This window comes from Plectropomus leopardus, chromosome 20 (genome assembly GCF_008729295.1).
Source record: "Plectropomus leopardus isolate mb chromosome 20, YSFRI_Pleo_2.0, whole genome shotgun sequence".
NCBI lineage: Eukaryota > Metazoa > Chordata > Actinopteri > Perciformes > Serranidae > Plectropomus > Plectropomus leopardus.
Window position 1 is genome coordinate 11,362,461 of NC_056482.1, and position 14,622 is coordinate 11,377,082.

Genomic DNA, 14,622 nt, shown 5'->3' on the forward strand with positions numbered 1-14,622 from the left:
AAAACAGTGTTTGCATGCCTGTTAAGTCTTTCACGGGCTATTTTAAGGATGCATGAACTCCTTTTTAATAACTGAATGCTTCCCTTGTCTGCTAGATCCTGCAATTACCACTTCCCCTCAGACTGAGGAGCTGTTTGATTTGATTGCGAGCTCCCAGAGCCGCCGTCTAGATGACCAGCGGGTTAATGTTGGCAACCTTCCGGGCTTGAGGATTACCCATAACAATCTGGGACACCTGGTTGGCGAGGGAGATCATCAAGAACCCAGCGATGACTTCTTCAACATGCTTATTAAGTGCCAGGTAAGACCACAATTCACACATGACAGGAACTCAAGGGTTTAATCCTCCTAGATTTCTTAAAAATTAGTCTTATAGACAGTGCAGATCTTTGTTCAGGGAAGAGAAGAAGTTGCTCAGATAAATTTGTTTAAAAGAATACTTCAACACCTGTTTACTTTGTGTCCCCACCCAAGCATAATATATTACGATTATATATTATTACTTATTATATTACATACAAAATATGTTTCTGTTAGTAGTAGTCACTTTAACTTTGTGCACCGCCACTAATGTCAACGATGTTATTCGTACATTTTATATTTTCCATTTACTTTATTGTTTTTAAGATTATTGAAGTAAATTATTTAAAAAACAGTAAGACAAGTTTTTGATATTTTTGGGGGTAAATTAGATGTAATATTAATTGAGTTATAAAAAAACATCATCTCTATAATAATCAATAAACTAGTCGTTAGATAAGTCAACTAATCCAAAATATAATTGCCAGATCAATAGAGAAAATGATTAAAATAATTGATAGGTGCAGCTCTAGCCTGCAGTGAAAGAAGAATCTAAATATGGAGAAAAATCTTAATGAATTGAAATCATAGGGGTCCCTATTTAACAACAGCTAAACTATTTCGAAATATCTGTGAGAACAAAAAATGAAACGTACATACAAAAACAGTAATTTTACATGACCAAACGCAGGCACTGCTGCTCTACTACTGCCTCAATTCGTAGTTTATTTGTGTAATTGTGCGACTTTGGTGTTTTGACGCTTTAGTTTGGATTTTCCAGTGGTTATATGCAGTCAAGTACAACTTAAATTTAACAAGAACTTCAACCAGTTTTGGATTCTTCGTTTAGCGAAGGCATGTGAAAATAACAAAGATTTCTTTACAAATTCAACATAAAACAGGGTGAATAAATTTGAGGGGATGATGTATTCCTTCAGTGTCTTTACACCACATTGCGTCACAGTTGCCTCTACACGCTAAATATATCAATCTTTCTGGCTGTAGTCCTCTAGGATTGATGATCAGCGGTGCTCCCCGCCAGAAGCCGGCCCGCACGCGCCCACAGTGCCTGATGAAGACTTCTTCAGTCTAATCCAGAGGGTGCAGGCCAAGCGTATGGACGAGCAGCGCGTCCAGCTGCCCTCAGACGACCAGGACGACCCTCAGTCCCCCGATCCAGAGCCGCCAGGTGGTTTTTCTAGCTAGGACTCGGTGAATAATGCTGCACAACTTCATGACAAAGAAAATAAAAAAGCAGAAGAAATTAAAGAGAGATGAGCCAACGTTTAAAGACGGCACTGAAGGGTGAACTAACAAGATCTCTAATAACAAGTCAAAATCAATGTGCAATAGGCGGTGCCCTGTTAAATGTTGCTCAATGTATTATGTTCTAAATGTGTGTTAATATAACAAGAAAACAAACAGAATTTAAGCTCGGCGTTGTGAGGAGGAATAAAGTATATTTGGGGTAACAGGAAGCAAACGTAATATGTACTCAATCTAATGCCTTAATCAGCATTCTCTCTTCTCAGACTCAAGATTGTATTCCCTGGTGTCAGATGTGTTCTGTAGATGCACATGAGGGGCATACAGCGTAATATGGCTGATTAATGCGGACATCTAAAGCATGAGTTGTGGGAATGACAAAGATTTAAAGTTCCAGTGTGTAGGATTTAGAGGGATGTATTGGCAGAAATGGGATATAACAATGACATTTTCTTTTGTGTTTAATCATCTGAATATAAGAATGATTTTTTGTGACCTTAGAATTAGCTGTGATTGTGCATAGACAGTGGTTTCTTCACCGTGGAGATAGCTATGCTGCACTGCCATGTTTCTACTGTAAAACAGCATAGGAGAAACACCAATATGTAACATGAATTTTTTTATTCAGTGTTTTTACTGGCTTAAATCACAAGGTCCATTTGTTTTGGATAGGAAGAGACCTCTGTGGATAACTCAGCTCCCAGTAAAAACCTCCTGAACGCCTGGATCTTATCAGAGAAAAAAGGTGAGCACACAATAGCAGGCACTGGGCTAGTAGCCCATTTGCAATATTCCAGACAGCACAGCAGAAATGCTGTTTTGTAACAGGAAACTGCTGTTTTCAGTGGTTTTACCAGTTTTAATCACCTGGTCGGTTTGTTTTGGAGCAGAAGAGACCTCTCTGGATAATTTTGCTCCCGGTATAAAACCTGCCAAACAGTGAATGCAAAAGAAAATTCTAACCGGGAGAAGTATAAGCTGTTTGCAACCTGAAATCTTCACCACTTGACCACTAGATCACTAAATCCCCCTAAATCTTACACACTGGACCTTGAATGATAGGAACAGAGTTGATGAAAACATGACAGAAATGACAGATTTGCACTGAAATCAGAAAGACGCGGATAATAATCTATATACCAACAGTCTTTAACAACAATACATTGCTTCAGTTGTACTCTGATCAATGCTGCTTTTATCATTGAATTTTTGTGGTTCCCGCTGCTCATAGAATACTGGTGTTATTTGTGCAGTAACAGTATTAGGGATCATCATCCAGTGTTAAACAAACTGCTTAGGTCAGTTTAAACTTTCCACTGATTGATAACCACGCATATTTTTATTTTTATTTTATTTTTTGACTCAAACAAATTAATGCAATTCATTTACAATTGACTGACTGAGTGGGATAAGATTTTCCACGTAAATGTAGTTTATGTGCGTTTCTGCATTTATAAAAATGCATCTCTACACACAAAATGCAGTAACACCGGTTACTGAGCAAAAGATATGAAATACCTGCTGCTTTTATAGATTCAAGATTAGAGTTGTGTGATAATTCAAGCTCCAATTAACTGTTCTGCTTAGCTTTTGAAAGTAATGCTATCTGCTGCCCATACTGTTCTCAACATCTGATAACAGACTACTGCTTACTGCCATTTTTTATTATTACTTAACATAGAGATAGAGACAGATGGATGAGATGGTTGTGTCATTTTGAGAAAAATAATACCACGAACAACACTGAGACACTTATTGTGGGTTGTGCTGCTGATGTACTGCCTCCCTGTGGTCAAACACTTGTATTACCATTGTAAAATACAGGGTGTAATCTCTTAGGGATAAAAGGCATTCCCTACTCCTGAATATTTGGAGGAAAACATGATAATAATAGTATTAGCAGTACAATTATGACCATTCTGATAACTTTCCTCTGTTTTCAGCAACAAAGTTTTGCCAACTTGTACCATAAATTGGGAGATTTTTGCAAGTCATTTCATAAAGGTTACAGTGTGTTATTTCAGCTCAGCTACATTTCTAACAATTTGTTGCCTGTAAAGTTCCAGAATTAACATTAGAGGTACAAACTGCGAAAAGGAAATTTTAATCAGCTAGGAGTTTAGCTGTACAGAGAATCTGTATAAAGGTACTGAACAAAAAAAAAAGACTTTATCATGGGCTTGCTTTTTAATCAAGTAGTGCATACCTCATTTTTGTACCTCAAAGCTCATGGACCTTAGAGAAGTTGAACTGAGATGGATCACTGACCAAGTTCATAGTGGCTATGTTTGATTCATCTACCTTTGATAAACAACACATTGGGAGCTAAAGTTAATATTTTCTTGTTTCAGTTTTTTGTGAATTAACATTTTTAGGAAGTACCTGGTACGCTTCTATTTGTCTTTGCCATAATTTGTACATATAAATATATTTTGTATTTATGTTCCATTTGAGGACATGAATATGTCCCCTCATGCTTTTAATAAAATGTTGCAGATGTTTATTTGGGCTCTATTTGTATATAGTTTTGGTAAAATAATGGGTAGCTTTCTTGTAAAGTTTGAACAGATTAATTCAAAATGCATGACTAACACTGACCTCCACAGGACAGAAATATCCTTACAGTCAGTGCATTGGAAAATAAGTCCCTACTGAGGACACAATCAATGGATTGGATTTCCCAATCTCTAATCTTTGCTGGTACAAAGAACAAAGGGCTGAGCAAGCCTGTTGGTTAACTTTCAGTTCAGGTTGCATCACCAAGACTCAGTATTAATATAAATCATTTATTAAAACACAAAGATATGTATTTGCAATCCTTAGATTAAGTCATAAACCAAGCGCATGCTGGTTACATCTAATCTAGCTCATTTCTACCATAAAAATAATAGTAGGTTGTTAAATTCCAGTTTTATTGATGTAAATAATGGCAACATTCCCATTATTATGATTATGACACCAACACCCATTCCATGACATCATATTTTCATTTTCCACTGTTCTGCTGCACCCAAATAATAAGAAAGGCACAAAATTTTAAGTTGAAATGCTGAACAGAATGACTTGAACTACTCACAGTGGGGCATTCTGTCACAGCCCTCCCCTCCTCTGCTCCTGCCTCCTCCTGTCCATCATTCTGTCTCTCCCTCCCTCCCTCCCTCTCTTTCCTTCTCTGTACTTCCTCCCTCTTACCCAGAATGCAGTACGGGCTGAGCAGGCTCAGCTGAGCTATAAAAAGGCATAGCAAGGGGGAGGGAGGGCTGCCGTGCAGTAGGAACTGTGCAGACACACACACACGGGGATCCAGGGACAGCAGCCCCTTGCACTGGGATCTAGAGCCACAGCGCGCAAAGAGAGGTCAGTACAGAGGACAAAGGCTCCATAGAGGAAGCATGAAATGACAGGGAGTGGGTCTAACTTACTCAGAGGGAGTGACGGATACAGAGATTTCAGAGAGAAGGAGAGTGGGCAGGGCTGTATGTTAGGATGGAGAGTGAGAAAAACAGAGGCTGTAATGGTGAACTGTCATCTGCTTTCTCAACACTTTGGTCAGTCACACTGTTTAAGTGGTTGACATTGTGAGGAGATCAGACATTTCTGCATAGTGCAAAGGCATGAAGCTCTTGTGTGTCATTGACAGTGATGGCTCTTATTGGATGACATAATTGTTTTGCTTAAAAAAATAATCAAAATCAGCCATCATTGATTCCTATCTTTTCCTGCAGACATTTCCTTCTAGATGATTTTCCTTCACTATAATAACATGCAAACATTCCCCTCCACCTACATCCATTTAAGGACATTTTCATACAAGCTGCTCCAGCCTTTAATTCCACTGCCATGCTTTTAGCCCCAGTAATGCTCATTAACAGCTGATTAAGGGCTGAGTGCTATTGATTCTTGTTTGAACACATTAAACTGAGCCAAAGCTTGCACTCTGGAACACAAACACGTCCACGGCAGCCACAGCTAACACAGAAATGATCTCGCTCCATCCTTTCACAAACATCATGGAATATCTCCCACTGCACTGACGTCAAAGGGTCCCCTGTTCTCCCTTAAAGGGACAGTGCGCTCAATTAATTTGTAGAGTGCCTTAGTAACCAATGGTACACTGAGAGAATGCACTAATAGAGCTTGTGCTCAGTACTTTGCTTTCACTCCTGCTGCTTGTACGCAGACGCGAAGCTGAGGGGTGGCCTCTGGGGCTTCAGCCCCCAATGTTTTATCAAAAGCCCCAAAGCCTCTAGGGTTTTAAAATACCTTTTTAACTGTGTGTCGTTCAGGTAATAATATTTGTCCATGTCGATGCTACTCCCCGAAAGAAATCTGATATAATTGTGTGAATGTGCTGTTGGTGGCCTGATGTTCAATTCAGAGAATAAAAGACAACATTTACTAGTCATTGTTAGGGATCCTTGATTTGTAATTAGTAGGCCAGATTATGTTATTATGGCATGGATTTCAGTGTAACTGTTAATAATTCATTCTGTGAACACATGCAGTTGCCCCATCCACCAATAACAATAAAAAAGTAGAAAAATTGAAGACATATACTCTAAATGGTGCAGAAAGGGCTCAAATTGGTACAAAATCACGAGGAATGCAGGAAATTAAGAGTTAGATGCTCAAACTTTTCTTACAGAGGACCCCATAACCCCCTGTTTTACAAGAGCCCCCTACCTGGTGTTGAAACGAAATCTTCACCCCTGCTAGTATATCAAAAATAGGTTTCAAGATAAGTAACACCAAATTCCTACCCTACTTATGCAATGTTAAAAATGTAACATCACACAGTTTTTGCCTCTCTTTAGATGGCATGAGTAAAGTTGGTCATCCTCATCATTTCTTGTATTATGTTTTCAGAATGATAAAAACTGTTGAATGAGATACAAAAGGGGTAGTAGGCTATACAGGATGATTTTTTTTTACCTTGGTAACTATAATAAATTTTCTCAAATGATGTACAGATTTCTTAGATGTTGTATTATCTCAGATAGAAAATAGTACATAAAGTTGTTGTTGATAGGGAATAAAATCTCCCAGGGGAAGCATGCCCCGGACCCCCTTGGTTTGAGTAAGAGCCCCAAATGTATACAGTGTCTGGTTCCGCCCCTGCTTCTTAGTGCAGTCAGTCAAAGCTTAGTGCCATGTGCTTTTTGAGAATGGTTGACATGCTATCCCTTAACAGCTGAGTCTTTTTTTAGCAGAGTAAAAAACAGTAATAAGACATGAGGGTGGGATGAGACACTAGCATTGGAGTGGGGGTTGTGTAAGTCTAGTATCTCTATTTCAATTCAAGGATATGATTACAAAAATCCCATGTTCAAATGTGTCTGCAGATATCAGGTTACATTCAGCTTAACAGCACATTCAGCTGCATGGTGTTAAATTATTTGTGCAGTTGTAAGAGAGTTCATGCATGTAAAGAGAAAGAATATAGATTCAATCCTGCAGCACATTCACATTCTTTTGTCTACATTTGATAAAGTCCAGTTCAGTCTTGCCACATTCATCTCCAGTTCTGATATAGCCTCTGTTGAGAAATATATCGGCTCAATCACACTGCTGTAGTCTGTTTCCATTCCACAATACCCGGCAGAATGGAGGGCCACACACTGAGACCCATGCAATGTTATTTGCACTGTATCAGAACCAGAACACATCTGACGTGCCAAAGAAGCAGGGGACCCAGAGGAAGGTACCATAATAGGCCAAAGAGGGATTCCCAAATAGGCACTCTGCTGACTCAGATGCAAGCATCCAAGTGACATTTACACTGACCACAGGGTTAACGGCGGCTGACATAAAACTGGACACCTGAGAAGCAGCACCACCAGTGCTGAGAAGTGTTGCATGTGAGAATCAGAGAACAAGCTTGTTGCAATTGGAGCTTTGGTGGATCCTCTGCTAAAGTATATCTCAATGGTGAACCAGGAAACACGTCAGCTGTAGAAATATACAAATCTTTAATTTGCCTATGTACAGTATAATATAACTTATCTCAACAGAATTGTAAATATGAAACTTTTATTTTTGCTTCCATTTTTCACAGGTTTAAGTTAGATATAACAACCTTTTTCATGCACCCAAGAGATATGTGTCTTTCTGTCAGATTTTGGGCAAAAAAAATGTTAAAATATGCAATAGTGAGCATTTCTCCTTGTCAAAGATATCCCATCCACCTGACAGGTGTGGCATATCAAGATAAGTCACCAATATCAGCCTTGAGCTGGTCACAATAAAAAGCCACTAAAAATAAGCAGTTTGATCACACAGCATAATGCTGCAGATGTCCCAAGCTGTGAGAGGACTGCAAGAATGTCAACCAGAGCTGTTGCCCATGAACTGAATGTTCTACCAGAAGCCGTCTCCAATGTCCTTTCCATAAATTTGACAGTACATCCAATCGACCTCACAACCACACAAGCTGGTTAAGATGACAAACTGCTGTCAGGTCAAGACCTTGGTGAGGATGATGAGCATCCAGATGAACTTCTATAAGACTGTTTTTTGACAATTTGTGCAGAAAATATTTGGTTGTGCAAACCGGTTGCTGTATCAGCTTGATTGGGTGGCTTGTCTTAGACAGTCTTGCAGGTGAAGACGCTGGATGTGGAGGTCCTCAGATGGTGTGGTTACATGTGATCTACAGTTGTGTGGCCGGTTGGATGTACTGCCAAATTCAGGGAAACAACATTTTATTTCAACCTGTGAAAAAAGCAGCAAAATCAGGGGTGTTATGTTTAAATTTTTGTTCAGCACATATTTTTTTCCTCTGCTGCAGTCCGGCAACAATGACACAGCTCATATAACCTTTCTAATGCCCTACATTCCTTAAGGCTTATTATCAATCTGGCGCTATAGTGACAGATTTGTTTGAGTAGCAGGCATATGGCAGTAAGCAAACAGCCACATTGTCCCAAAGTCAAATTCAAGTCCTGTTAAATCTAATCTAATACCTCCCTCATAACACATAAGGTTTAGTGTACCAATCAAAACTTAGAGAATAAGTCTAAAATTCTATGATTATATTCAAGATAGTTAATTCCCCACCCATAAAGCTTTTTGTAGCTATGATGTATTTGTGTGCAGTATGTTCTTTCTCCCTGGTGACTGTGCCAAAATACTTAGATCCAAGCATTTATCTCACCATGTAACCTTAGAAGTCAGCACCTTATCATAAATCTGGTTTCACTAAACTCAGGCCAGTGACTTCTCAGGTTACTTGAAGAACATGGTGCGCACATGTGTGTGATGCAAGTAGCTCTATAACTATATATACTGCATGGAAAGTTGAAAATCACTGTGATGTAATAGTATTATTCACATAATCTATTTTTTGCACATATACATGTGGCAAAAGGGGACATTTTCACTCCAAATTCTTTCTAAACTTAAGTGGGAAGTAGCTGCATTAAAGATATCAAATGTATTTAAAATAAATGCAAAACGTAGAGCTGAATTTTTTGAAAATCGTCGCATTTTGCAGGAGAACTTGGAAGCAGATGCAGACCTGTGTGGGTATTTTGGCACAGGCAGCACCTGTTGAGTCAGTTCTTTCAAACACACTCGTTTTCAGACGCAAGGCACATGACACAGGCATGCAGCTACTTGGAGATATCTTTTTACACATGCCAGCCCTGATGACTCGATCAGCCTACTTCCTCATTCTTGTATCTGTAAGTCAGCTAAAAGAGAGGAAACGGCTGTTGTCTTCTGTCCATAAATACAGTAATGTCACGATAGAGTCATTAGGCACTTCCTGTCTCGAATAAATGTTGAAGAACTGAAACATTTTATCAGTGATGAGACAAACTGTAAAAGTTACTTTGCATTGTTATGCTTTGTGTAAGTTAAGTATTGCCATATTGCAAATTCTCTATAAATGAAAAAAAAGTTTCTTACTGCTCCAATTGCACATCCTTGAAATACTTTGAAGGATGCATATATGTACACTGACAATAACATCACCAGCAATATTAATACTGTTACCAGTATAGCTCAGTGGTGGAACGCAATTAAGCATATTTACTCAAGTACTGTACTTAAGTATGATTTCAAGGTACTACTACTTTACTCTAGTGTGGTGTTTTCATGTCACTTAATACTTATACTCCGCTACATTCCAGAGGAAAATATTTATCTGAAAGCTTTAGTTACCAGTTACTTCACAAATTATTAAGTATGTTTTAGTAAAGCTGAAACAGTTAGTCCATTCATCAATTAGACACTTAACAGAAATTTTTTTGGTATATTGTTTTATGAATATTTAAGTTGTTTTCTAATTTACTTCTATTTTTATGTTATTAGGTTTTTGTCTAGATTGAGTACCCTACTTTTAATTTTACTTGTAGCAGAGTATTTTTACAGTGTGGTATTAGTTCTTTTACTTAAGTAAAGGATCTGAATACTTCTTTTTGGAATACCAAAGTCCTTTATTTGTAGAGTACAAAGTGAATTGTATATATATATTAATGTGAAAACATGGTTAACGTAGTGTTACTTTGTTCACAAAATGTTAGTTTACCATAAAACATTGAACTCCCCAAATTTAAGCTGCTTGGGTCCAGACCTTGAAACCCCTGACTCCACTGAGGTGGCTGATTTGTTTGGAATTGTGACATGAATAGAAATGAGTATCAAGAGTCTGATATCAGGCAATAAATAAAGTGTAATCTGCACAAATTCTATTTGACTGTCTGCATTTGTCAAAAATATGCTGAAGTGAAGTTATTTACTTCTCCTTCTGTGTCCTTTTCTGTCTTTCAGTTGAAGGAATACACTCATCTAACGCAACACAATGGCAGGTAAATGATATATCATGTGAGAGAGTGATTGAAGATGATGGATGATGTGAGTTACAATGAAGCAGAGGCAGACTCGAGGTGTTTTTGTTAGACTCTACTGCCCTCTTCTGGGGATTTTTGAGAATACAGTGGAGGGCTTGCATTATATATTTGAGGATACTGCACTTAAATATTATTGTTATATTAAATTCAATGAACATCACAGACCTGTGTAATACTACAGTTATCTCATGATATAGTTGCTCACATTAACACACAATATAGTTTTTCCTGTAGTCCCCCTGTGAGCAGTTATAGCTGGCTAAATAACATTTTCTGGTGACAACAGTTGTCATAGCAACACTGTTTGAGTCATAGCACAAACCTAAAGCAAAGCAAGCACAGTCAAAACAGGCTACAAGTGGTCCAGGCAACACAGTGCCCTGCAATTGAAACATGGGAAATACGTGTATTGCTGATTCCACTGAAGGCCTTTCCTCCACATCTGGCTGTCAAGCTGGTTTGTTCCAATTTCCTTGTGAATTTAACTTTTTAAAAATCATTCTTTTGGTTAGAGGGAAGTTTTGCCATGTACAGACTCATAACGTCTTTTTGTGCTCGCTCATTCCAGACAAAATCAAAGATGCCAAGATCATCTTTGTTGTGGGTGAGTATTGCCTCATTTTGGAACGCAACAAATTTAACCCTTTAAAACCTGGAGCAACATCACTTTCCTTATGCTGCGTTCAGGCAATAGAAGACAATAGGCAACTTACATGTTCAACAATATGAAAGAATTTTGAAGATTTAATGACTATTTTAAAAAGCTAGGAAAAATTGTCTAATGTAAAAAAGCAAAAAGTTAGGGAAAGACTATATTTATATTTACATACTTAAATTATGTCACTAAACTTATAAAAATACCTTTTGCTAATTTCTTGCTAAGTTTTGGATAATGTTATCCCCTCTCATTGCCTTTTTTCCCACATTTTTGAAAGAAATTAAGCCAAGTTGCTCATGTTTCAAAGGTTTGACTTAAATACTAAAAAACTAAAAAAAAATAAATAAAAAAAAAGGAAGCCTTTTTTCTCTCTTGTACTATACTTTTTTTTCTCTTTCTTTTTCAGGTGGGCCTGGCTCTGGAAAGGGCACCCAGTGTGAGAAGATAGTAGCAAAGTACGGCTACACTCACCTGTCCTCTGGAGATCTGCTCCGTGCTGAGGTGGCTTCTGGCTCTGAGAGGGGCAAGCAGCTCCAGGCCATCATGCAGAAGGGAGAGCTTGTGCCCCTGGTAAGACAGTCCAAACTGTCTTAGAGAGGTGTTACTTCAACTTTATGATCATTTTAGAGGAGGTAGCTTTGGTGCTGTGTAACGGTTCTGCATTATACAGCGAGGTGTATCTGCTATTTAGCCTACTCTCACTGATATTAACAGGGAGGACACATTAATAAAGACCTGTCAGCATAATAAACTGCCAACTGAGTGTATTTTCTATCAGAAGTGCCATGTCATTGTGAAGGTTGATCATAATGTCTCGGGTGTGCTTTCAGGACACAGTCTTAGACATGATTAAGGATGCCATGATCGCCAAGGCTGAAGTCTCCAAGGGCTACCTTATTGATGGCTACCCCCGTGAGGTGAAGCAGGGTGAGGAGTTTGAGAAGAAGGTAGGAGAGGGCATGAGCTGTTGATCTATGACTCATCCCGGCAACATACTAAGACAAAAAAAAAGTTAAATGAGCAAACTATTTCTGATTCCAGATCGGCAAACCCTGCATGCTGCTGTACGTTGATGCCAAAGGAGAGACCATGGTCAAGAGGCTTATGAAGCGTGGCGAGACTAGCGGCCGTTCTGACGACAATGAGGAGACCATCAAGAAGCGTCTGGACTTGTATTACAAAGCAACTGAGCCAGTCATTGCCTTTTACGAGGGCCGTGGCATCGTCAGGAAGGTGCGTATGACTGTGATGATAGTGAGTGTTTTAATGGAGCAGTGTGAAGGATTTGGGGGCATCTAGTGGTGAAGATTGCAGATTGCAACCAGCTAAAACTTCTCCCAGTTAGAATTACTTCAGTGTTTAGGAGGTTTTTGCCGGGAGCTGAAATATCCGCAAAGGTCTCTTCCTCTCCAAAACAGACAGACAAGTTTATTAAAACCAGTAAAAACACAGTAAAAAGAAGTTTTATGTTACAAATCAGTGTTTCTCAGATAGTGTTCAGCACTTCGCAGAGAGGCTGCAAGCTCAGCACCTGCTAGCGTGTGCTCATCTTTTTTTCTCTGATAACTGAAGATTCAGACTTTCAGGAGGTTTTTACTTGGAGCTGAATAATTTGCAGAGGTCTCCTCCTCTCCAAAACAAACAGACCAGGCGATTTTAAACTGATAAAAACACTGAATGACGCAGTTTCAGGCATTAATACAGTAAAGAAAACACGTATCATCTCATAATCCATTTTGGCCAATATATCCCCTTAAATCCTACACACTGGACCTTTAAATAAAATGTAAATTGTGTGTAAAATCTAACATATATTCTATTTACCCTAGGTTGACTCTGAGCTGCCAGTGGATGAGGTCTTCACCCAAGTCTCCAAGGCTATTGATGCACTGTAGTAAACAACATAACTAGATTAGCTGTGTCTGGTTGTTGTTGTTTTATTTTATTTTTTAATGTTATTTTATCAGTATGAATTTCATAGGGAAATAACATGAGCAACTAAAGAAAGCCCTTCCCACTCATCTTGGTTAAAAGAAAAGTCAAGGCCATTAAGGATCAAAGATGCCTTAACTCTACTCCAACTCCAGCAATAGGAATCTACAAGTTTAAGGCTCACACAACAATGAAACGGCCAAAAGTAGCATCTGGAAATCAATTTCTTTATGTGAGTCTCACTTCCATTCTGTGCTGAACATGTATGTGGATGCGTCCAAGTGGCACCACAAAAGGTGTTGTTTTCAGGAGGCTACATCTCCTAACCTTAAAGGCACCACTATGTGCACTTTACAGAATATTTTCCTCTGCTTTAATCCTGCCATATAAAATGCAGAGTTTATGGAAAATGATAATAGAGTCATTTATGACTGTGCCATTGAACAGTAGCAGGGATCACCTACTGTGGACAAACTGGTGAAACTCTGTATACATGTACATACACAGAATTTTTAAATTACTTTTCTCATATTTTATATTAATCCATTTAAAACAATATTGAAAGCACAGAAATGGTCTACTTTTTCATCAAGATGCACACATGTAACAGCTGTCTATAAAGTGATATATGTAAAAAAAAAAAGAAAAAATAACAAAAAAATTAAAGTATACGAAAAATCAATTGAATTCGTTTATCAGCTGTGACTGTGTTTGAATATTTAAGAGATGCCAGTGACACACAATCTATATGACTACTTTTTATAGACAGACATTGTGAGTAATCCTGGACAAATGCGTGCGCGCACACACACACACACACACACTAAGAAGGGACTATGACAATACATCATGGTTTAAAAAGAGGAAACGCTTTTTTATTCAGACAACATGGTCAAGGTGCTGGAGCATGTAGACACAACAGGATACAGGACATGCTGCCTCAGCCGCACTTCACTCCTGTTATTATAACTGTTCCTTTGAGCCCATGGTGACCAACAGGTCTTCCTTTACCTCTCACCTTCCTCTCACACACACACACACACACACACACACACACACACACACACACACACACAGCTGGCCAAGCCAACATAGCAACAGGTATCCGGACTACCCTCCAAGGAGAGCTCTGATCATGACTGCGCTGTGGGGATGAGGAAGAGGAAAACAGCTTCTGAAGGGGGACAGGATGCATCCATTGGAAAGTCAATCAAGAAAAGGCGTCCGTGAGCACTTTCATAAAGCCATCGAGGATGCGGCTGGAATGCTAGGAATGCAGTACTTACCTAATAAAGGTACAAAAACAAAGGTGAAGAAAGGAGGTGGCAGTGTTATTTATCACGTACAGCAGAGAAAGAGACACATGCCTGTGAATGTGGGGGAGAGGGAAATGTGTTTTGCTGTGTGTGTGGACTCACCAGTTAGTTATAATGAAGTTATAATGAATTCGTACCAAGAACAGAAAATCTGAGTATTCGAACGAAAATTTACTTTAAAGGAAAGCTTATTTTTCAACTGAAACCCTATTTCCCGTGTTTTTCTAGGTCTAGGTGACTAATGGGAACAACAGTTTTTGATTTTGCAATGTAATCCATCGGGGCAACAACATAATGT

The 14,622-nt window shown here is 38.7% G+C and overlaps 2 protein-coding genes across 2 annotated transcripts in view; both read left to right on the plus strand.

The window, feature by feature from the left end:
- gpsm1b (G protein signaling modulator 1b) overlaps positions 1–2,254 on the plus strand; it is a 33,632-nt gene extending 31,378 nt beyond the window's left edge. The window contains exons 13-14 of the mRNA XM_042509341.1: positions 96–301; positions 1,306–2,254. Of these exons, the coding sequence (XP_042365275.1) occupies positions 96–301; positions 1,306–1,506 (407 nt within the window). The 3' untranslated portion in view covers positions 1,507–2,254. The remainder of the gene's footprint in view (positions 1–95; positions 302–1,305) is intronic.
- A 2,583-nt stretch (positions 2,255–4,837) lies between these two features.
- On the plus strand, positions 4,838–13,690 carry ak1 (adenylate kinase 1). Its single transcript, XM_042508697.1, has 7 exons — positions 4,838–4,923; positions 10,339–10,376; positions 10,987–11,022; positions 11,483–11,646; positions 11,907–12,023; positions 12,118–12,309; positions 12,906–13,690. Exons 2-7 carry the CDS (start codon positions 10,370–10,372, stop codon positions 12,969–12,971), a joined length of 582 nt encoding a protein of 193 aa, XP_042364631.1. The 5' UTR covers positions 4,838–4,923; positions 10,339–10,369; the 3' UTR covers positions 12,972–13,690.
- Positions 13,691–14,622: the final 932 nt, after the last annotated feature.